The 22795-nt window shown below is 40.8% G+C and overlaps 1 protein-coding gene across 5 annotated transcripts; it reads right to left on the bottom strand.

The window, feature by feature from the left end:
• Positions 1-3015: 3015 nt before the first annotated feature.
• Positions 3016-16466, bottom strand: rxrba (retinoid x receptor, beta a). 5 transcript variants are annotated; one of them, XR_015863952.1, is made up of 14 exons: positions 16360-16466; positions 15497-15658; positions 14941-15176; positions 14360-14510; positions 13897-14076; positions 13191-13211; positions 11991-12151; positions 11777-11906; positions 11459-11591; positions 10529-10564; positions 8853-8944; positions 8673-8778; positions 7304-8134; positions 3016-7204 (listed from the first exon to the last, which is right to left on the bottom strand). XR_015863952.1 is itself a non-coding variant. In XM_088404603.1 (13 exons), the coding sequence occupies exons 2-13, from the start codon at positions 15510-15512 to the stop codon at positions 7987-7989; spliced, it is 1410 nt and encodes a 469-aa protein (XP_088260729.1). In that variant the 5' UTR covers positions 15513-15658; positions 16360-16466; the 3' UTR covers positions 3016-7986. The 5 variants fall into 5 exon arrangements, 4 of the variants coding, with proteins under 4 accessions (XP_088260729.1, XP_088260732.1, XP_088260730.1 ...); XM_088404603.1 differs by having other exon boundaries at positions 3016-8134; XM_088404606.1 differs by lacking the exon at positions 10529-10564 and having other exon boundaries at positions 3016-8134.
• Positions 16467-22795: the final 6329 nt, after the last annotated feature.

The following is a 22795-nucleotide window of genomic DNA, read 5'->3' as shown; positions in this document are numbered from 1 at the left end:
CTCAGTCAGTGCAGGGTACGAGCGAGGGAGACACCTGCAAGCATGTGGCGTGGATTTGGTCTTGCTTTAGTAGGACTGGACCCTAAGTCTTTATTATGAAAGCTCAGGATTTCTTTGGCTTAAATGAATGATGTTAATTACCAGCTAAAAGATAGTAGATAGGAGACAACCAGAAGATGTAGAGCTGCTCAAATGCTTCTAAAGAAAAAGTTTGGTGTGGCCTTCATCAAAGCAAAGAGTGGAAGCTATCTTGATTGCCACAAAAGAGGGAAAAAAAAAAACCCAAAACAAAACAAAAAAAACGAACTGTGCTGACACGAGTGATCAAGTGAAAGCGAGCCGAGCAGGAAAAGGAAAAAGGACTTAAAAACAACTGGCTTTGAGAAGAGTCTCATAAATGAGCCCATTTCCTTTATTGTGTAGAACACACACAATAGCAAAAAAGACGACTTGGCCTTTTCCTGTCCACAATAAAGGCAAGTCGCCTTCTCGGTCGGACAAACTCATTTCCCGTTTTCATTTGCCACGGCACGCACAGCGTGGTGCTTTTGCAACATGTCCAAATAACATTGGGAGCCAATTTGAGTAAAAGTGGAAGAAATTTGTTGTTCGGTAGAGTTCATCTCTGCCAGTAGAAAAAAATACAACAATTTGCTTGTATTGAGCATGAAATCCTGGATAATGACAGGAATGGTTCACTTTTCAAATTGAGAGCAAATTAATTGGAACATGAAGCACCTCATGCTTTATATGAATTTTCTTAAAGTGATTACTTTGCAAAATGTTTTTTTTACAAATTATACTTATATAATTTTTCGGACAATAAGACACAGCAGCAAAAAAAGAAAAAAAAGAAAAAAATATACACATAGATAGATAGATAGATAGATAGATAGATAGATAGATGGATAGATAGATAGATAGATAGATAGATAGATAGATAGATAAGCTACACAGGACTAGGGTTGGGTGTAGTATCATGTATTTGCGCAGAAAGATGGTACTATATAGGAGGTTTTTTTTTTTTATTGCCTGCATACAGCAACATCCTATCTGAAACAGACTGAACATGACGGCATGTTTGGCACCAACATATCTATAGAGAATGGATGGCTGGATGGATATTTTCAACCTATTACCGACAGAATACCGCAGAGTTAAATAGCAGAGTTAAAAAGTCTGATGAGCCATTGATCTCTGTAACAACTTCAAATAAATTAATAAAATGAAGCAATAATGGGGCCAAAAGTCTCCAGGGTCTTCAGTGTTTCGAAATTGATTTATTTGATTTGAAGCCTCATCAGGCGTATGATGTCGCTGTCCCTCAGCTTTCTTTCGATTAGAAAGCAGCAGAAAACCAGCCGCCGACCGATGTACAATTACGCCCTTTCAAGTTCGTCTCATCCCAGTTTAGCTCCACGTGCAGCCAAGCGGAGACGCGTGTCATATCATTAGAGCTGAAACAGTTTGAGGGACAGTGAATTACCGGTCACTGACAGCGGGGACTTGGAACTCCTGTTCAATCACAGACACAACAAGCTGCTAACTGTGGCCACAATTGTAGCTAAAAAGCAGCTATTGTGGGCTATCTTCTTTGCTAAACTAGCATTTTAGTGACAATGAATGAATCTCATTGCAAATATTCTCTTATGGCCCTAACATGATTTGTTTTTATTTTTGTTTCATCTGCCGGAAAAGAGCATCAATAATAACTAAATTACCTCAAAAGTGTAGAACACTCTGCTAAAGAGTACCTATAACACAATTTATCCCCCCCCCCCAAAAAAAAGCTTAATATTTCAATTAATTTGCTCTTGATTTGAAAAATGAACCATAATAGCTCCTTCAACGGCATTAAAAAGCATTTAGATTTGCTGATATATGCAGAATCCTTGTTAAAATCCCCTGTACCCCTATTTGACAAACATTGTTCATTTCTAGTAATTTTAAGGATAAATATAATTCCAGGACACAAAGAACTATATTGATAATTGATTGCAAAACTTTTTAGATCTTGGTGAGGAAGGTGGTGGTGGTTACGCGTGCATGTGGCGAAAGAAGCAACCAAGAGCTGGAGCATGTGAGGAGGCAAAAGTTGATGAGCTGGTAGATAAAAATGAAGGGAGGTAGCGAAAGAAAGCAGAAAACGGATGAAAAAAAGTAGGCGGTGAATGGAAACAAAAAGGGTTGAGAAAAAAAATGCCGAACCCTGGCTAGTTATGCACGGGGAGGGATGGGGTGGTCATTAGGCATCAAATTGGAAAAAGTGGATGTAAAACGTTTGCTACACCTGCGAAAATAAAAACCAAAAAAAAAAACCCTGGGGCACTGACCAATCATACGACAAAAAAAAATGCTGCGGCTTGATGACTTTGAATCGTGGTGAGTCAAATTACTAACATACTCAGGGTGGCCTGATAATAGAATTAGCCAGGAATAAATTCTGACAATTTCATGGATCAGATATAACAAATCAGGTTATAAATATACGCCAGGAGAGAACTATACCCTTTCCTTTCGTGTGGGGAGACTTGTGTTACCTGGGCTTGTAGACAAAGCAGTTGACATGCAGACGTAGCCCAAGGCTCTCAACAGAATCATCATTGTGCAGAAACAAAACATCTTCCTCACCATCACACTCAGCACTCCTAACGGCGCAAAATGACATTTTAGGGATATGTTTGTTTTTTTTAAATTGTACACGTTATACAGTTCCCAATTAGGAGAATGTTTTGTGTTGCTACATGAAATAACTAAGCGGAGAGGACAATTAGGCACTCCTCTAAAGCACAAAGATGCTACCTCACATTCTTGAAACGCTCACAGGTACGCCGCCTCCTCATTGGCTGGGAGGAGGAGTTAAAAGATGACAAGTCTTAAAAAGGTCAGTGCTCCCTCTGGAGGCCGAATGGTAGTAGTGCCGTGCACACAGTGGTCAGCTGAGGTCCTGGGGGTCCTGCTGGACTGACTGAGGCGTGGACCCGGTAGAAATAAAGCAATGGAGAGCAGTTTGTGTACAGTATTAAAAGCTTTACTCAGACATAATACAACAAACAGAAACAAGAGTCAGAATTAATGACCAGGGGAAAAAACATTTCATATTTTTCTTCTTTCAAATCCCCAAAAGACACAATAGTCATTGGGCTCCACGTGTACGATGGAGTAATTTACAAACAGGACAAAGAACAGACGTAAAACATGAGGGACAGGCTTCATTCAGAGTGGACACTGGACCCAATTGTTTAATACTTTGTAATAAACAAAAGGCTGGAAGCACAGGGGGGAGGGAGAGGGGAAATAACACAAAAAGTCAATTTTGTTTTTGGAAAGCGTAAACGATTAATTCTAGCTCTATGAGGGAAATGAGTTCTTTCAGTTCAATGACCTTCAAAACACCCTCCGTTATAACCTTGACCTCCTAGAACAGAGAGACGCATCCCTCCAAGTGTCCACATGAGGAGCAAACTGCCTTCAGGATGTACTTTGACCCTTTTGGGGTAAGAACATGCACCTATGCTGGAGGTGTAACGCGAGCCCAACGCACAAAAAGGTGCAGTGGCAGAGGAGGGGGAAAAAAAGCACCAACACACTGCAAGTTAAGCACCATGATGGGCCTCTAATGCCGGTCGACAGGGAATATAAAAAGTCTACACACCCCTGTCTTCATTGAGAACACAGCCCCAGTTATACAGTGAGAGGGTGTGCACACTTGTGCAACCACAGTATCCTGGTCATGTCTTTTTTTTAATATATTCACATGAGACTCAAGTCTATTAATTTGTGTCCATTGTGTCTCAGCCTGAGAGCAAAGTGATTTGCATCCCACAGGAAAGCATGAGAGGTCATTGAAAAAGCCAGGATGTCTTCAGCTGAGCATACTAGGACTTAGTGGGGCAGCTTGAAGGAGTCAGAAGATACAGACTTAAAACCAATGTCCATATCAGAACAGCGTAGCATATAAACTGGGGTGGGTAGACTTTTCATTTCCACTGTCCTTACGACCACAGCTACCAGGATACCCAAAATCCTACCCTATTCCGAGACCCTTTTCAGGTCAGGACAGCTTGGCTCATCACTTGATAACGGGGGGCTACGTAAATGTCTGCTTTTTTTTTTCTTTCTTTCTAAATACAGACTTCCTCTCAAACAGCAACTCCAAATGTAACAAAATCTCCACTCGTCCATAACAGACAATTGTGCAGGGGTTCTCAGAGAGGGGTCTGTGAGGCCTATCTCAGGGGTTCGAAAAACACTGGTGCAAATCTACAAGCGCAAAAAAAAAAAAAAAGTGCAACTTTTTGGGGGATTTTCTTTTCTCCCCGTTTAAGATCCAAACGTGGTCATGGAATGAATTCAACTCTATTCTCGAGGCACCACTGTATATTGATTATAATCTGTCAGAGAAATTCAATTTCCACCTCTCATGCAGGGGACGGTGGAACGATGCCTTGCTCAATGGCAGCCAGGAAGCAAATTCTCTCCAACAATTAGCTGCCATTTTGACATTTTTAGACCGCTGACAGATGAGCTACTGGAAGAGTCCCTGAAATAATTCTCCACTGGACCCCCCCAAAAGTTTGAGAACCCCTGCATTTGTGGCCATCCCATAAAGTAAGCACATGAGGGTGAAAACCACCAGGAAGCTTCACATCCTTTTACGTCAAAAACGGACATTTAATTGGAAGGTTCATTAATGCATTGAAAAAGCAGCAGAGACCAAAAGGATGAAGGTGGAGGGCCAGATTGTAGTTATAAAGCAATCTAGCTCGCCTCCGTCGTGCCTTCGTATTTGCCCAAAAACTCGGCCTCATATCACAGTCGGCTGTGCGCTCAACTTTTGACGCAATTTGGAAGAACTAAAATACACCTCAACGCAGTGGGAGAAGTTTCAGTAATGTGCAGTGGATCGGGGATGAGATGCTTAATGTAACAGAACCCACTCCAATACCACAATTGAGCCACTGAGAACTAGAATGGTCATTCTAAATATGGCACATTTTATATATATATATATATATATATATATATATATATATATATATATATATATATATATATATATATATATATATATATATATATATATATATATATACACACACCCATATACAAATGGTTTCTGGTTCCAATTGATTTCTTCTTATTTTGAAAAGAAAAAACTGTACTGTTTGTGTCACCGTAACATCATAGCGTCAATTTGCATTAAAAACGATGTTAAAAAAGTATTCCATTTGATGTGCTGATAAACCCTGGCTAAAATCTCACAAGCCCCCCATACTTGTAGCCCTATTTGAGAACTTCTGGTTTAAATCGAGGTTCACTTTCATTTCACGAGGATGAAAAATACTTTCATTTTCATTTCAAAGGTCTTTTTACTTTAGGCAAAGCTGTTGAAGATTACATTTCTAATGTCATCAAAATGCAAAAATCTGAGGAAAAACGCATTATTGAGTCGTCATTTTACTGCACCTATGAAAAATGCAGAAGAATTCAATAACAACTGTGTTAACATTCAAATCATCAGCGGCTCAATTACTCATTTGCACGTTTTGGTAAAAGTCCAGGTTGCCTATTTTTGTGTCCTCATAGTTATGAGATTATCTCTTAAAGCCAACACACGGACCTATCAGCAGCAACTTGGCTTTGACGTTCCGCCAAGGAAACTTCTGGAGGGCAAACACAGTGAGCTGTCAATCTTGTCAAAGATGAGACAGCTTGTACAAACAAGCAACTTTCTCAAATTCGAATTTTTGGGGTTTGCCTTGACAAAGAGCATTTACAAAAAACTCAAATCATCCTCTAAAGCAGAGGTGGGCAACCTTTTGTGCTAAATGGCCACATTTGATTTTTAAATTGGACAGACCAGCGATTAAATGTTTCAAAAGGTAAATAAAATAGCATATTTTAAAAATAAATGTTATAAAATACAAACATGTATATAAAGCTGCAGCAAATCAATAGGCCAATGTTTAATTAAGAATTCAGATAAAATGCATTTCATTAATCAAGAATAAGTAAAACAACCCAAGCTAATTTAAATTTAGTTTTTCAAATTAATCCAATTAAAATCCGTGAATGTTACGAGCTAGAAAACTGAGAAACTTGTTGAATGAAAAAACTTGAGCTCCATTAATAAAAAATATTTGAACAAAGGTGTGCCATAGCTTGCCCACCCCTGCACTAAACTTCAATACCTTCATTCCCGCAACTCGCACGCCAGAACAAAAAAGCCAAATACTGAAAAAAGGAGCACCTGTTTCACAGGTCATCACACGGCGAGCTTCCAAGTCACACAAGCACAAAAGTCCTCTTAGAGAGGACGTATTTGGACACCCTAATACTCGATCGTTTACTTCCGCCGACCGTCTGCCCATTTACTCGCATACTGTGCATTGATTTGCATTTGGTGTTTGATATTTAGCACCCATTCCCTGTCCATTAGGCCTCACAGCTGCAGGGGGAAAAAAAAACACCACTGGTCACGTTTGGAGCTGCGCTTGTCTACAAATCACAGTAAAAAAATCAAGTGCCAATCAAGGACTCGGGTGCAAAGGCTGCGGTTTGGGCACAGTCATTGATTAGAAAGGGGGATCAACATATAATTTTAAAACGTTTGTCCGCGCCACTGGTGAGCAGGATGCTTGCTTGTGATTTTCGAGATCTAATATTTACACATCTAACGTAGAAAAGTTGCCAAAGTGTCAGGTAGTCACAAAGAACTCGTTTTGAGTTCTAAATTCTGGGAGGGCAACACTGCTCCTTTGCTGCATACAGTAAGTTCGCGCAAGGCCAGTGATGTCATCAATCGGGGGGAGGGAGGGGGTGGCATAGAATATTGCAGTATTAAAAGATCCAATTTGCTTTCTTATTTCCTAACATTCTATGGACACTATTAGGTGCACCGAGCTCACTTCACCGCAACCCAAAACATTGTCTCAGCATCACATCGAGCTTGGCGCGTCGAAAAAACGGACACCCGACCAATCGGCCGCCACGTGGCGGCGAAGATGAGATAGAAAGCCAACACCAAGTACCTTGTCTCAGAGACGGCGACCATTCGAAAGGAAACGTTCACACAGGTACGACTCACAAAAGTGCATAAATGACCACCGGCGAAGAACGATGTCCAGTCGGCTAAAAAGAGCAACCGACCCGCCCGGCGTGAAGCTCTCAACTCCCTCAAGCTCGCCAATCTGCCAAGCGACTGCCGGAGAGTAGACAAGAAACATAGGATCAAATCAAACAGCAACAAGAAAAATGAGAAATTCAAGTCATTCTTTTTTTCTTTTCTTTTTTGTCTTACAAAGCCCACTGTGCGCACGTCAGGGATGGAAGGACAACGTTAGTCATTCAAAGTGCTCCCAGACCCTTCCTGGATTTCAATGCCTTGGGGGAAAAAAAGCTCTCATTTCATGAGTACAGTACTTCAAGATAGAAACCCTAAACGAGTTTTCGGCATGATAATGGAAATACAAAGCATATTTATAATACATTTGAGGAAGAAGGGGACACGCTGGTGGTGACGGCGGAGAGTTGATTGAAATGCTACGCACCTGATTGGAAGAAAAAAAAAAAAAAAACATCAATGAACCCAGCGGACCTAAAATACAGAGGCGCTCTGAGATGACGGATAACTGATGATTAAGACATTTACCACTCATACATGTGCATATACACACTCTATGTTCATACAGTATATATATGCATATGTATGTGTATAGTCGATTGTGTATGTGGATAAGAATAGATGAAAAACTGAGTTCAAGAAAGACAGCGATATGAGTGCAGTGTTAAAACCATGTCGCCTCTGCAAGTTAGACCTGTTTTTAATACAGCGGGTAAACTGTGTATGTATCTGTGTGTGTGTGTGTGTGTGTACAAGTGTGCTGGCTACTTTCAGCCCAGCAGGTGGCGCAGTTTCTTCAAGTGAAGCCCGACTGTTAATCCCGGCGTGCAATGTGGCCTCCAGAGTGGCTGCCAGCTCGTCTAGGTGAGCTGGTGAGGGGCCTCCAGCATCTCCATGAGGAAGGTGTCAATGGGCGTGTCCCCAATCAGCTTGAAGAAGAACAGGTGCTCCAGGCATTTCAGACCAATGGAGCGCAGCGCCGGCAGCCGAAGGAGGAGCTTGGCAAACCTATAGAGTAAAGAGGATGGGGTCATTGATACAGAAAATGAAGCCTCAACAGCCACTTTTGATATTTTTGGGTCCACGAGATGGCGTCCTAGGTTTGAAGATGTAGTGGAAATTTTGTATATTTCCATTGCAGTAGTATATCAAACAAAGTTAATCCCCTCCAGGGTTAGCATAGTTAACAACTAACTTAATAACAAACATTGGAAAAAAAAATGTTATTGAAATAAAACAAAAATACTTTTATTACAAACTAACTACAGTAAGCTGATGAATCAATAGTATTATAAACCTGGTCCCCAAGCAAGTGGGAGTTAATTATTATTTAGAATTTTGTTATGACATCAGTACATCTGAATTTGCGATAGTTTACTGAGATTGTTTATATTGGTACCAAACCGGTTTCCGTTCAGTTCAAGTCAACAAGTCTGAGTCAAGTTAAGTCTCACGAGTCCCAAAACAGTCAAGGCGAATCTTCAATTAGATTTTAGCCCAAGCCTTGAATTTGATGACTTGGCCACGCCCCATCACACAGCCTTACCTGCCCTGCTGATCTGGGTACTTCTGCTTGCAGTAAGTCTCCAGAGATGCATACACTCTTTCTCTCAGCAGCTCCACCTCGCTAGGGTTGGACAAGCCCTTGGCATCTACAGACCAGAGAGCCACTTTTGATAAACGCATCAACGGGGGCGCCAGGTCATTGCAATTTTCTTCTGCGTACCTGGATTGAAGAGGATGATGGCGCGCAGGCAGCCCAGCTCAGTCTTGTCCATTTGCATATCTCTCATCTTGCTCACCAGTTCTGTCAAAACCCTGCAACACAAGAGAAAGAGTGGAGGAGGATGGTAAGAGGAGTAGATTTTCTCATCACTGTTCAACAAAGCTGGTAGTTAAGAGCGTATGGATGCTGCACAAAAAAACAGACGCTTTACGTTAGCGTTGAATAAAAACACGCTTACATTCGATTGGTCATGAAGCAAATCAGTCATGCATGTAGTCCAAGCACGGTAGAAGAGACAAGCAGTACAAAGTTTCTATGTTCATGGGGAAAGTTGAGTTATTGGAGGTTTTTTTTTTGACAAAAATAACTCCTGTGCCACTTTGGTAGCCTAAATAAATATTTTTTATTACTGTTGCATGTGTGCAATACGAAATAAAAATAAAACACACCTGTTTTTTTTTTAAATGGCTGCCCCTTGGGATGGAGAGGAACGATTGGATTTTGGATACACTCATGTCACAAAAACACAACAATAAACAGAATGGCATTTCTTTTCTCTTGACTTCTCATTTAAAAGGGATAGTCCACCTATTTTTCAAGTTTCTGCAATAAAAATGTATTGCCAGTATTTTGTCTATAATGATTTTGATGACAATTATCTTTAATGAACAATTAATATTTTAAGGACACATTTTGCCACTTTGCTGTCACCTAAAAAGGACATCACATGTGCTATAGGCTCAGTTCATAACCACAATTCAGCTTGTGATTGTGTGGTTCATGACAACCGTGAGCCATATTGCACATGTGCATAGTCCTTTTCTCAGGTGACAGCATTCGATAGGAAAAATGTGTCTTAAAATATTAATTGTTCATTAAAGATAATTAGTCATCCAAATAATATAGACAAAATAAGGAATACATTTTTATTGCTGAAATTGAAAAATTGTGTGGACTATCCCTTAAAAATAATCCTTTGCAATTAATCCATTTGTGCCTTTCATACATGTATAACTGAATATAATTCACATTTGTGTTTCTTCAGAGCCATCTTTTAAATATTTTCCCATGTCATTTTACAATAGAAGAATCTCTGAGAACAGCAACAAATATAAATGGAACCAAAAAAGGGGGAAGTCACAAATTTTTGCCTATTATACTGTAAATGGCAGGCATACAAAGGTTAAAAATATGATACTCAAGGTGAAGTTGAATGAATACTTTTTACAATAAATCATGTAAACTTGTAATATTAAAAAAATGATGACTCTCACATTACACTAAACGCATTCAAGTAAGACATTAAGTTGGCTATCAGGCTTCCGCGTTTGCATAGACTGGGACCTTTGCATTTGTGACTGCAAAAAACGGGACTGAATTGGAGGAGGTGCTGCCAGGTATGGTAACATGTCAACAGGGGTGTGTAGACTTTTTATATCCACTGTGTAAACACAAATATCTCTCATTGACATTTTTAATGGCGGTAACAGACATCACCCAAATCTAGAAAATCAAGTAAATTGACCTGAAGTTGATGATAAGCTTTTAGCACACAAAACAAAGCACAGCACACATATTTATGTTTGTGATCTGTCTCGTGGCTTGTGGTTTTTTATTCTCAAGTTGGACTGCAGAGGAGGGGTTCAAAGAAAGTGCTTGTGTCATGGGGTAATTACCTGTCAAATATGGCCCCAACCTCAGCATTGTGCGCCCTGTGTATGCAATCACAATGTGTTATTACAATGTTATTACACAGTGACATAACTAGTACACGTGTTTGTGTTTGGGCCCACTCTTATTCGAATCTATTACATGTTTAAAAAGTTTAGTGTATGACTTTTGTGGTTTTTTCTCTAGAGGTTCTCAAACTGGGGTTCCATGCAAATCTGGGTTTGGCAAGCCATAGCTTGGGCATTGAGGGAAAAAGAAAGGTTACCAACACCATATTTGGAGCCATTTGTTTTAAAGCTTGTTGGCAAAAGCAACCAGGCGCAGTGAAAAAAATACTGTGTAATTAACAGAGAAGCGACACATTGTGATTGGATAAGTACTATTATTGGCACAGTGGATTTTCATTCAAGTAATTATTACAATGGAAAACATTAGACCAGCCAGCCTTTTTGACAAAGGAAAAAAAAAAAGGGCAGCCATTGCTTTTCTATTCCAAGTCTTAAAAGTGCCTCACGATTGAGCATGTGCGGAATACGGATTAGTCGCCAGTAAGGGCGTGCGCCGAAGGCAGAAAATGGAAGGAAGCAGCAGCAGCCAAAAGAACACAGCAGGTGCAGCCGGGTGGTCACCCTCCTCTGCGAGTCACGTGACCCGGACATGTGACAGCGCCGCAAGGTATGCTGCATGAAGCCATTGAAGACTTAAAGCATGTGTTGGCTTTCAAGAAGGAGGTCAATCTCTATGACCGCATCTACATGCGATATTCTCTGAACTAAATTCAAACTCTGGACTAAGTCTTGGGAAAACTCGGTCATGAAAATGATGATAGGTTTCACTAAGAAAATTCCATCAGAAAACAATGAAAGAATGAATGGGCGGAGGGTTCACTGTACTTCCAAGGCTGTGTCACTTGATCATGTGCGTGTGTTGGCTACCTGTCAAAGATGGCTCCGACGCCGGCGCTGTGGGCACTGTTGCGGTGCACGTGGAGGCCGGTGGCCAGCAAGATTCCGTCCTTCACAGAGATGGAGCGGTGGGAGAAGGAGGCGATCAGTAGCTCATTCCAACCTGCAGACAGAATGTTTCACTGTTATACTGTACAAGAAAACAACAAACTTAGAAGTATGTGCAAAGCATAATATTTTTCTGAAGTTGAATGCATTAACATTGAGTTTGGAAATTGTATATTGAAATATTATGATCTAAATTTGAATTCCTGAGCCTTAAGACAAACTCTTGTTGATGAAACCCACCTGCGCGTAGCAAGATAACCTGATCATCGAGAGGCAGCTCTGAAAAGTGGGGGATCCTCTTGGCCCACTCCACCAGAGTGAAGAGCTGCTTATCGGCAGCCTGGCAGATGTTGGTGACGGGGTCGTTGGGCTGTGCAGGACGAAGAGAAAGTCAGCATCATCTGACCTCACCGCACGAGACGAGGAATGCCATCGCTCGGGTCGGTCTACTCACGGAGCTTCCTCCGGAGCTTCCATCGGCGTGAAGCTCCGTCTTCTGCTCAACGGCCATCTCCGCCTCCAGAATCTTCTCCACTGGCATCTCCTCATTGACAACGCTTGTGGACTCCACCTCACCCTCACGCTCCTTGTTCCTCTGCCGCTCTTCTTGAACGGCTGACGAATGAGAGAATGAGGGTGAACCAGAGCCATAAAGGTACAAGTGAAGAAGAGTGTCACAACTAATTGACTCAGTACAGTGCGATTAGAATTTTTGCAGAGAATAATGAATATATGCCTGTGCGTATTATTTCATTATCTTTCTGCTAGAAGGGCAGCAATTAATTGACTGTCAAGTTATCAAACAAATTAATAGATAATTGCTTTCGATAATCGATTAATAGTATAAAAACTAAAATTGTCAAATTTCTCAGAATTTCAGCTTCTCAACGGCAGAAATATTGACATTATTAATATTACTTTTTGAAAGCAGATTGATTACCATTGTGTTAAACTAAAATTAGATATTTAGATATATTTATTGATTACTTGGACGATAATAACATTTCCACAGTCTCTATTCTTTATACTGTATTGCATTTTGCACTGTGTGTTAGTTAGCATGAGGATTGTGTTGGTGTTTGAAGTGGTATTTTAAAATCACGTGTAATTGTCTCTTGTCATGGTAGGTTGAGTGTAAACTTCAACTGGGAATTTTGCATTTTAACCTGTGTGTGCTTTTTAAGTTAGATGAGCCAATGTCTACTGCACCAACCCCACGCCCGAAGAAAAAAACGTGTTTTAAAAAAAAAACAAAAAACAAGGTCACATGTGAGACAAGGTTTGCCGCCATCTTGTGGCAATTTGTGAACAGTGAAAGCCATGGATGCAAAGGATTACTGCACTCAACACAGATTCAATCCGTGTGAAAAAGTGTGGCACACATTCATACATCTTTTTTTTTTTTTTTTTTAGCCGCTTATCCTCACTAGTTCCCCTAGACCGGGGCATATCACTGGCATGCTGGTGCCTATCCCAGCAGTCTTCAGGCTGTAGGCGGAGGACACCTTGAACTGGTTGCCAGCCAACTGCAATTTGATAAATTTCAAGAACCCCAAAACATCCCCGTTGTCCAGGCGTGAATACATATAGCTGCCCCTCATTCTCTCAATCCAACCCATGCGAGCATGCACCCATCCGACCCTCTTGTCCTTACATCTGTCGCTCATCTTAGCCACTGCAGAGGGGGAGCAAAAGGGAGGACGAGAGGAAACAAAAAGTGGGGGATAGGGGGGAAATGGGGGTTAGTGTTTGCAAAGCTTAGCCTCCTCCCACCCCTAATACACACACACACACACACACACACACATGTATACGCACGCACGCGCGCGCACACACACCACCACTGCTTTATCCCCCGGCAGCTCAGACGCAATCATTTACAACACACACTCTAGTTAGGTCGAGTTTGAGAGTGAAAGTGGACGTGGGGCTTCTTTCATGCCTCTGACTCGGCTCAAATTGGAGAATCCGTGAAGCGTTGCTAGGACGACTGAGAAAACGCCATCTGTCAATGAATTTGGGTCTCAAAACCTCATCCAGTAGAGATTTAAATCTCCAAGTTAAATTACTGTACTGTTGTGCCTTTAAGTAAGAGCTGAATTATATGCTGAATTATATGTATATATTATATGAAATAATATGTTCATGGATCAAAATTTGATTGTAACCCATTCACTGCCACTGACAGCTGTGGACTTTAAAGTGTGATTTTTACTGGGCTTGCAGTGTGTGTTAATATTTTTGTTCCTTTTTGTCTGCATCTAAATGAAGTCATTGCTTAAAATTTAAGCCCAAGTGAAAGCTTGTCAAAAAAACTTTTCACTCGTAAGTCACATCAGTCAGATTTTTGTTTTGGTTACCTTCCCTCTTCATGCCCATGGCCAGGCACTTCTGGTAGCGGCAGTACTGGCAGCGGTTCCTCTGCCTCTTGTCTACCATGCAGTCCTTGTTGTCTCGACAGGTGTAGGTCAAATCTTTGCGCACCGTCCGCTTGAAGAAACCTTTGCAGCCTTCGCAACTGTACACGCCGTAGTGCTTTCCTGATGGCAGAGACAAATGCAAGAGTAAGCCCTCGTTGAATCCCCAAAACAGACTTTTAGGCCTTTCCAGTCCAGTCACATATTTTTTTTAGCAAATACAAAACATAATTATCGAAAACACACCATTAACTACTGTTGTTTAGACTTAATTATTAACATGTGTTTTCATTACTAGTTTATCTCTACTTGTTGACAAAACATCACATCCAGCTAAAACATTATGGATCTACAAGTTTCTTTTTTTTCTGTGCGAGGAGGACAGAGGGAAGGACTAGTCAGTCACCCGAGGATCGGTCGCCACAGATGGAACAAAGGCGTTTCTGGGAAAGCATCGGGCCAGGGCTGTGCGCCGAAAGCTTCAGGCCGATCGGAGGTTTGACGTCGTCTGAGCTGCTGACCGTGTGAAGTCCTGACATGGAAACTGTGGAGTTGATCTGAATGGAGGACAGCAGAAAAATGACTGCAAAAATCTGGCTTTAAAAAAAACTAGTGAGAAAATAACAATAATAATTAATATTAATAACAGTCATAATAAATACTAATAATAAAAAAATAGACATATGGTTTTATTTCAGGGCTCAGAGTTAAAGAGGCTGATAACTTTGGAGTCTGTTAATCCTTAGTAAATGGGAGCTATTGGATATTAATATATATAAACTTATTCCAACTCTTGCTAAATTTTGGAAAACATACATATTTGTTGTAAAATTCTAACAAAACGTTATCACCATGTCTTCAAAATATTAAAATTCCACTTATTTGATTTCATTCAAAAATCATAGGGTTCAGTCTGCAGAAAGTTTCAATAGAAAGCTGAATATCTCCCAAAGTTAACTGAAATTTTAAATGATTATAGAACCTTACTTGGGGACTGCTAATGGGACCGTAGCCGACCGACGGCGTTCCCGGCAAACAGGGGGAGCCCAGTGAGGAGCTGATGACCGAAAAAGGGGAACCGATGCTACTGATGGGACTGTTGACCCCTGCGCTGGAGATGGGAGGTAGGGAGGTCATGGAGGCCGCCGCTGATGGTACCAAAGGTGGCGAGCGCTGGCCTGACGGCGGGGAGGACACAGACGAACTGTCCGGACTCCGTGAATCTGGTGAGAAGTAGTCGGATGAACCAGTGATTCTAAACTACTCTGCTTTAGCACCACTAGGGAGCAGAGTTGGATCAGATATTAGAAAAATTGCAGCGGCATGCTAATTAATATTTTAATGAGACGTCACTTTAACTTCAAAGAGTCTTTGATTTGTCAACCAAAACAACAGTGCAGAAATGATGGTAATAATCATAATGATAATAGTTTTCTTATTTATTTGAGTCTGTTCAGACAGGCGTTTAACAGGTAGTTGTTGCATCCAAAGCAAATTAAAAGAAAAAAAATGTTTCCTAAACTGACCATGGTTCAAGTCTCACCTCGACTGTCTCCCATGGTGCTTCTGTCTGGGGCGGGGGGGTTCCCAGGTGCTCACTGGCCGCTGCACACCGCCGAGCCTCCGTGTCTGCAGCCCGCAGTCAAACTCGAGACCGCGGACTGGGGCCCGGGCCGGAGCTGCTTTGGGGGAACCAAAAACGGCTCTGAAATTCCCACACATGCAAAAGGGAGAATGCATTAGCTGCCAGAAGGGAAGCTAAATCCGGCGAAAAACAAACAAATAAAAAAGCAACGAGCTTCTTCCATACACCGGTTGTGCAGTCGATGCTCATGTCCGAGACACTAGATTGTGTACAATTGCTTAATTTGTTGTTTTGTTAAATAAATTGTTCGAATAATGACAGCTGTTTACCAGACGCTAGCTAGTCTTGCAGGGAACCAAAAACATTATAAAGTGACATAAATCATGTATGAGCGGCAATTAAGCGACTCGCTAGGATTTGTGAGGTTTGTTTTGGCTATCTGAAATCACAGTAATAACAATAATAACAAACATTTAGTTCCAGTGTATACCAGGAGCTAGCATCCAAATAGCTCCAATGTTAGCTTGCACTTAGAACGTCTTTACCTTCAGCCGGGACAAACCTTCTTATATCAGTGAGCAAAAAGCGCACACTACACGTGCGTGGTCTTGTGTGTGTCGACATAATTCCCCCAAAATGCGAGTTCAACCTCCAAAGTTGGCAAAGCAAACGAAGCGCTAACCCACGCTAGCTGGGTTAGCTATGCTAGCGTGTATGCGACTTAGCTACGAAGCTAATTCGGAGAGATAAAGTGTTTACGTCGCGAACATTAAGGGAAGGCGAATGTCGCAAAATGGGCCAAATAAATACAAATTACTGACGTTTAACGGCGCAGCTTCCTCGCATGAATCGATGTTGCCGACTAGGCCCCGAGTTGTCTGTCGGCCCCCCCCCCTCCACCCACTAACCACTACCTCCAGCACAGCGCATACACACGCCCGCAGACAGCCCACCCTCCCCCCCGCCAAGATAAAAAAAAAAAAAAAAAAAAAAAAAAAAAAAATGGTGACGGCGGTACTGGAGCTTCAACTCAAGTCCGGTGGTGCCTTTAGATACGAGGTCAATTCGTTCCCGAACACGCTCGTAATGCAAAACATCCACATACATACAATAATGGATAGGGATGATGTTTGAGTAGTACCCATGCCCAGTATCAACATCTGGCCATTACCAGCAGTCTCTTCAATGTATTGAGTACTCACAAAGCCTGCCGACACCATCCATTGATACTCACACATAAAAAGAATGCGTCTGTTTTTTTGTTTTTCTTTTTTATCCTAACTTTAACGCTTTGCACCAAGGATATGAGCATTCACTGTCTAATTTCCAATAAGACCGCCTTCAATTATCCTTATTAGTAAGTTTCATGTTATGTGTACTTCTTATTACATTATATCATAAGGGTGTGTCCCATACCTCAATCAATTCCAAAATAAATGATCGCAATATTTAGTAATCACACTGAAAATATATAGATCTTTATTCATTGAAACTTGGTTTACATAATACTTCAACATTAGTGCCTCAGCGACAAAAAAAAGGATGATTTCTTTTCAGATACATATTTTAAAACATTCACCAAAGATGAAATCCACTATAGTTTGCGCCGAAATGATGAATCAATCCAGTCCATGATTAAAATCTTTAGCTGCCCTAACATGATCGTAGAGTTGTAAAAGTGTAGACATTTTTGAACTATAAAACAAGACACACAAATTATGTTGAATGCCAACATTCCAGCGCAAAGTAATATCATGATTTCAACCATACTTCACCACCCTGAGTGTGGTTCAGAAAATTCTGACTATCTCGTGCTGCTAAAATACAAACAGGATCTTGTCATAGCATGACCTCTTTTTTATCAACATAGAATGTAGCAAAAACATCCGCAAACTCTTGCTCTTATCATTACTGATCATAAATTCTAAACATGTATATCACAATAATAAAGACACATTTTGTGAGAGGAACCAATTTTTATTTGTATTCTTTTCATTACATTTCAATCATTTATTTCATTCCTTTATAAAAGAAAAGAAAAACATGACACAATTGCAACTGTTCTCCAATCTAGAATGAAATGAAGCATTCAAAATATTAGTAAAATATTAGTATTTTGTTAGGCCAACCACCAAAAAGAGAAGCACATTTCTAGCAGCTCATAGATAGATAGATAGATAGATAGATAGATAGATAGATAGATAGATAGATAGATAGATAGATAGATAGATAGATAGATAGATAGATAGATAGATAGATTTGACCCGAGACACATATAGCTAACTGTCCATCCGACTAGCTAGTAGATGTTTGAGGAAATAATTGCACACACACACACACACACACACACACACACACACACACACACACACACACACACACACACACACACACACACATATATATATACATATATATATATATATATATATATATATATATATTTTTTTTTTTTTTTAATGCTGGACAGGTGCTTCAATATTTGATGTCAGTGTGTGTGTGTGTGTGTGTGTGTGTGTGTGTGTGTGTGTGTGTGTGAGAGGGCGAGAGAGAGAGAGAGAGAGAGAGAGAGAGCGAGAGTACGTGGGTGTGAGCGCTGCGAGAGGGATTAGCTGCAATGTGTGTCCACTAGTGATTAGCCTGGTCAGTGGGCCTGTTGTGCATTCACTCTGACCATTAGCATATTAATGCTCTCTCGCTCTTGATCCCCCCTCCACCTCGGCCCCCGCCCCCTTCGCCACCCCCACCCCACTTTCTTTCTCTATACATATTTCCCACACTGACTTGTCACTTCCTTGCAGCTCCTTTCTATATTTCTCATCCGTCGCTTGTGTTGATTTTCCCTCCAAAATTTCTTTCCCTCTTCCTCGATTTTGCCTCCTTTTTCACTCTGTGAGGAAAACACACACACAGAAGCAAGTTAACGACGAATTCACACATTAAAGGTCAACACCCACGACAACACTTGTAGTGCCAATTGGGAACATTCTAGTCCAAAACGTAAGCTAGGTCCCTCTTCAGCAACGGGACAGTGTCCCTCATCCACAAGGAGATCCTCGACTTTGGAAGAACCTGCTTGAGGAGATAAGATGTAAAATCAATGCAGACAGGCTTTTAATTAGCATATAGCATTTTTTTTTTTTTTAAGTGAACCTACATTAGCTGATCAGGTCTCTGTCCTTGTTGTTGGGTTATTGTATTGTGTTCTATGGAAGTGACTGTTTACATCATTACACTACACAATTTAGGTCAAGAGGGGTACGATCCACTACTTGGATCAATATGACCCAAATTATTGGGTAAACAACTGTAGAATGTCGAAAAAGTTGGGTTGAGCGAGTCCACTTAGGAACTTTTGGATTGAATGAATAACCTAAAAAGTTAGGTCCATCCCTTTTGACCTAAATATTTTGAGAGTTTCGGTTATTTGACGTAAAACCACCCAATATTTGGGTTGTTCATCTGATCCAACTTTTTCAATGTTAAAAAAAAGGACATAATGAAATAAAATCCATTTAGGGCCCTTTGGGTCAAATTAATAGGCCATTTTTGGGTCAAATGACTAAATCACCAAAATACCAAGTTTTGGGGTTGTTTATTCCTCCTGACCTATTTGAAAAAAAGGGTTATAATGGAACCACTGAAGACTTTTTGGATTAAATTAATAATCCCCTAAAATATCTTTATAATTTAACCCAAATAGTTGGCTCTATTGACGATATATATATATATATATATATATATATATATATATATATATATATATATATATATATATATATATATATATATATATATATATATATATATATATATATATATATATATATATATATATATATTTGCTCACTGATATATATATATATATATATATATATTATATATATTATATATGTATAAATTGGGGGAGTTGTTCTTTTCGGGTTAAATTAACTACCTCAAAAATGGTTTAGGATGCAAGGAAGTCCACTTTGGACTTTTTAGGTTGAATACTCATAAAATTGTCTTAGAATGGAAAGAGGTCCACTGAGGACTTTGGTTTATTTTTGACTCAACTGTTATTTTGTGTAAGTATTTGTTCTCTAAATGCTTCCTGTTTTGTTTTGTTTTTGTTTTTTCGAAAAAGCCATAAAAATGATTGTGGTGATTTAATATACTCTTTTTGTCGGAAACCAAAGTCCAAAGTCCAAAGACAAGCTCATCCTTCGTCGACAGGGAGAGGTCAGGAGCGTGATGTCCATCCACAACTCCTGGTTTCACCAAGGCAGACGCAAGAATTGCGTTTGGACAATCAGCTCCGGACCTCCTTCATTCTCGGCCGGGTCGTCCCAAATAGTCCCTTGTTAGATGAAGAATCTTTTTGGCCTGCTGGCCTCGGGTCAGCGCGTTGGGATATGAACGGAGAAGGTGGAGAGGAGGAGAAGGTGAGAAGAAAAGACAGAAAGCGAGAGCCCTAACTCATTCTTATGTGCGGGTGACAGTGTGATGAAGAGAGGGGTCACCACCCGGGGCGGGGAGGCCGGGCCAGGCCGCCCGCATAAGCTGTTACAAAAGAACAAGTGCACGTCAAAGAAGACAAAAGCTTGCCATGATAACCCAGCCAATCAAGATGAGCGCACGAGTGGCAGTGAGACAGGTGGGTTGCAAGTTTTAAAAATCGGATTTGCCAACATTTTCTCTCTCTCAACTGGGCCCGTGAGGCGTTTTCTCAAATGTGCTAAGTCCGGGCCTATTCATGGGAACTCCATGTGCTATGCCCACCATTGAGCTGCAGAGCAGCATGGTCACAAAGGATGGCAGAGACCCTCCCAGACCCCCCAACGGCTCACTGAGACCACTTCTTCAAGCTCTCCATTCCCAAGACACTCAAAGGCGCTAACAGGACTTAGCATCCAAAACCCCAGGAAGCAAACTTTGCCATCAAGTTTTTCAAAGTTTGAAAGCTTCAGATTCCAAACCCGGACGTCAAGTCTATTCCCCGCCACAGTTTGAGAACAGAAGATGAGCAATTACCTCCAAAAGCACCTGATGAAGTGTCTCCATCTTCTTCATTGCTCCATCTCTTGAGCCTGAGCACCCCGGTCCTCCATCTTTCACCCTCTCCGTCTTGTCCACCTCTGGTCCCGCGTCCTTCTTCCTCTCCTTCTTCAACCCTCTGTGTCCGAACCCCACGCCCCCCACCCGTCGCACCCCCCACCCCCTACCATCACCACCTCCGCCTTTACAATTCGGTGGCCCTTCTCTCGGTTTTCCCCGCCCTCTTTCTCGCTCTCCCTTTCAGTCGTCGCCCGTCTCTGCCTCGCTCAGTCGCTCCCTCTCTTCATTTCATGCAGCGCTGGGGTTACCTAAGAGACTGGGCCTCAATGGAGAAAATCTCCTTTGGCACAATGAAGTGGGTGAGAAGCAGAGAGGTGGGAGGGTTGGTGGGGTAGCATGGGGGTTTTGGTGGGGGCGTCAGGAAAGTAGTCGGATGCAGAGATGGAAGATATGAAATGCAGAAAATGTGATTAAATGGTTTCGCTTGTGTTATTTCGCCTCATGGCGGCCCAAGCTTCTCAACCGGCACACGTGAGAAACATTTTGAGTGAAACTCAAAGAGCAAGATAATAATGTCATGCATATTATTTGTCACAACAGCAAAATGCTTCAAGGGGTACTTTTCTCATTTAGCCATTTTTAACTGAAAAAACATTTTCTATAATTCTTTTGATAACTATATTATTTTTCATGTAAGATATACTTTATAAGTTCTAAATACGGCTTGACTAAAATAACAGAAACATAAATCATTTTCTTCACACTAAACCGGAACAAATCACAAAGTTATGTTGCCTTTCGGCTAAAGTTATAATCTGATTGAACCTTAATATGCTTTAATTTTTTTAACAGTCATTTCAAAGCACTTCTACTGAAATTGTATTCCAGGAACTAGCCTCATATAAAATGCACTGGATGTTAGAGAAGGAAATAAAGAAAATAAAGGGGGAAAAGGAATATTTAATGTATTTAGCCATTATCAACTATAAGCAAAACTGCTAATAATTGTCTATAATTAGTTTCAGAACCAAACTATATCACAACAACAGTTAACGCCTTTAAAAAGCCCTTGGAAGTCCTAAAATTTGCCTGACTAAAAAAAAAAAAGAAAGAAAATAAAAACTTAATTGCATTAAACTAAAACAAACCTCAAAAGTTATGTTTCCTTTTAAACTACTGTTAAAGTCAAACTCTAACTGAAGAGTAAGACGATTTAAATTTGAAAAATACAAAGAAAAATACGTAGGAACTTGACGGTAGGACCACAACATAAACTGTAGTCCAAGAAATAGCCTGAATTAAAATGCACTGCCATTGGAGGGCTTAAAAATAAAGTTAACGAAATAGTATACATTTATTTTCCTAAACGTATTTAGCCATGTTGAAAGTAAATACTTTCTCCCATAATTACTTTGATGACTCAATTTTTTCGTAAAACCCCTTTAGAAGTCCTTACTACAGAAAAGAAACCGTTCTGCTCTGCGTTAAACCAAAATGCCAAACTATTGGAATGGGAGTGCAGGTGGTAGTATGCATGGTGAGCAGAGAGCGAAGCTACCAAATGAGAGTAGGGGGCTCCTTTTGCCAAAAAACAAATATTTTTCTTCCTCTGTAGCGCTTGGTGCCATTAAGGCGCCGTAATGACGCCAGACCTCTTTAATGTGTCCTCTGGTGGCTCGTTTGGAGGTTCCAGAGGTTAGTTACTGATTAGCACCAAAACCGCCGCACTTCATTTTGTGGCGGCCACCTTATTGAGCTCCGCGGCTGTGCTATTCAGTTTGTCGTTTGTCTTTGAGTTTGCAAACAGAGCCCCCCGTTGCTCTTCTCTGTGTCTTTACAACTACCACCCTCCAAGCACCACAGGTCCCCCCCGCCCATCTCCTCATCGGAGGATGTGAGAAAACAATAGGGATAATAACAGTACAGAGATAATTAACGGCACACGCATGGAGTTAGCGCTCTCCTACACGCTGGACCACAAATAGCACCAGTGTGAAATGAGATCTGAGCATTGCTATTTTTAACACGCTTACTTGGAGTGGTTATAAAAAGTCTACACACCCTTGTTCAAACGCCCCCCCAAAAAAGAAAGAAAACGGTGAACAATTTTAAAAGCCTTAATCCGACGTACGAAGTGTATAACTGAGTATTTTTGAAGCGGGATGTAAAAACAACTGAAATAATTGAGTGCACCATTTTAGAACTGGGATTTTGGATGCA

The sequence above is a fragment of the Hippichthys cyanospilos genome, chromosome 21 (genome assembly GCF_059441005.1).
Source record: "Hippichthys cyanospilos isolate Australia breed blue-spotted pipefish chromosome 21, RoL_Hcya_1.0, whole genome shotgun sequence".
NCBI classification, from domain to species: Eukaryota; Metazoa; Chordata; class Actinopteri; order Syngnathiformes; family Syngnathidae; genus Hippichthys; species Hippichthys cyanospilos.
This window is presented reverse-complemented; position numbering and strand designations above follow the sequence as displayed.

Coding starts and splice junctions, on each gene's coding strand:
- rxrba (XM_088404603.1), bottom strand. Junction 11,907..11,990: donor GAAGCTCCGGAGGAAGCTCC/GTGAGTAGACCG, acceptor CGTCCTGCACAG/CCCAACGACCCCGTCACCAA. Junction 8,779..8,852: donor CATCATCCTCTTCAATCCAG/GTACGCAGAAGA, acceptor TCTGGTCTGTAG/ATGCCAAGGGCTTGTCCAAC.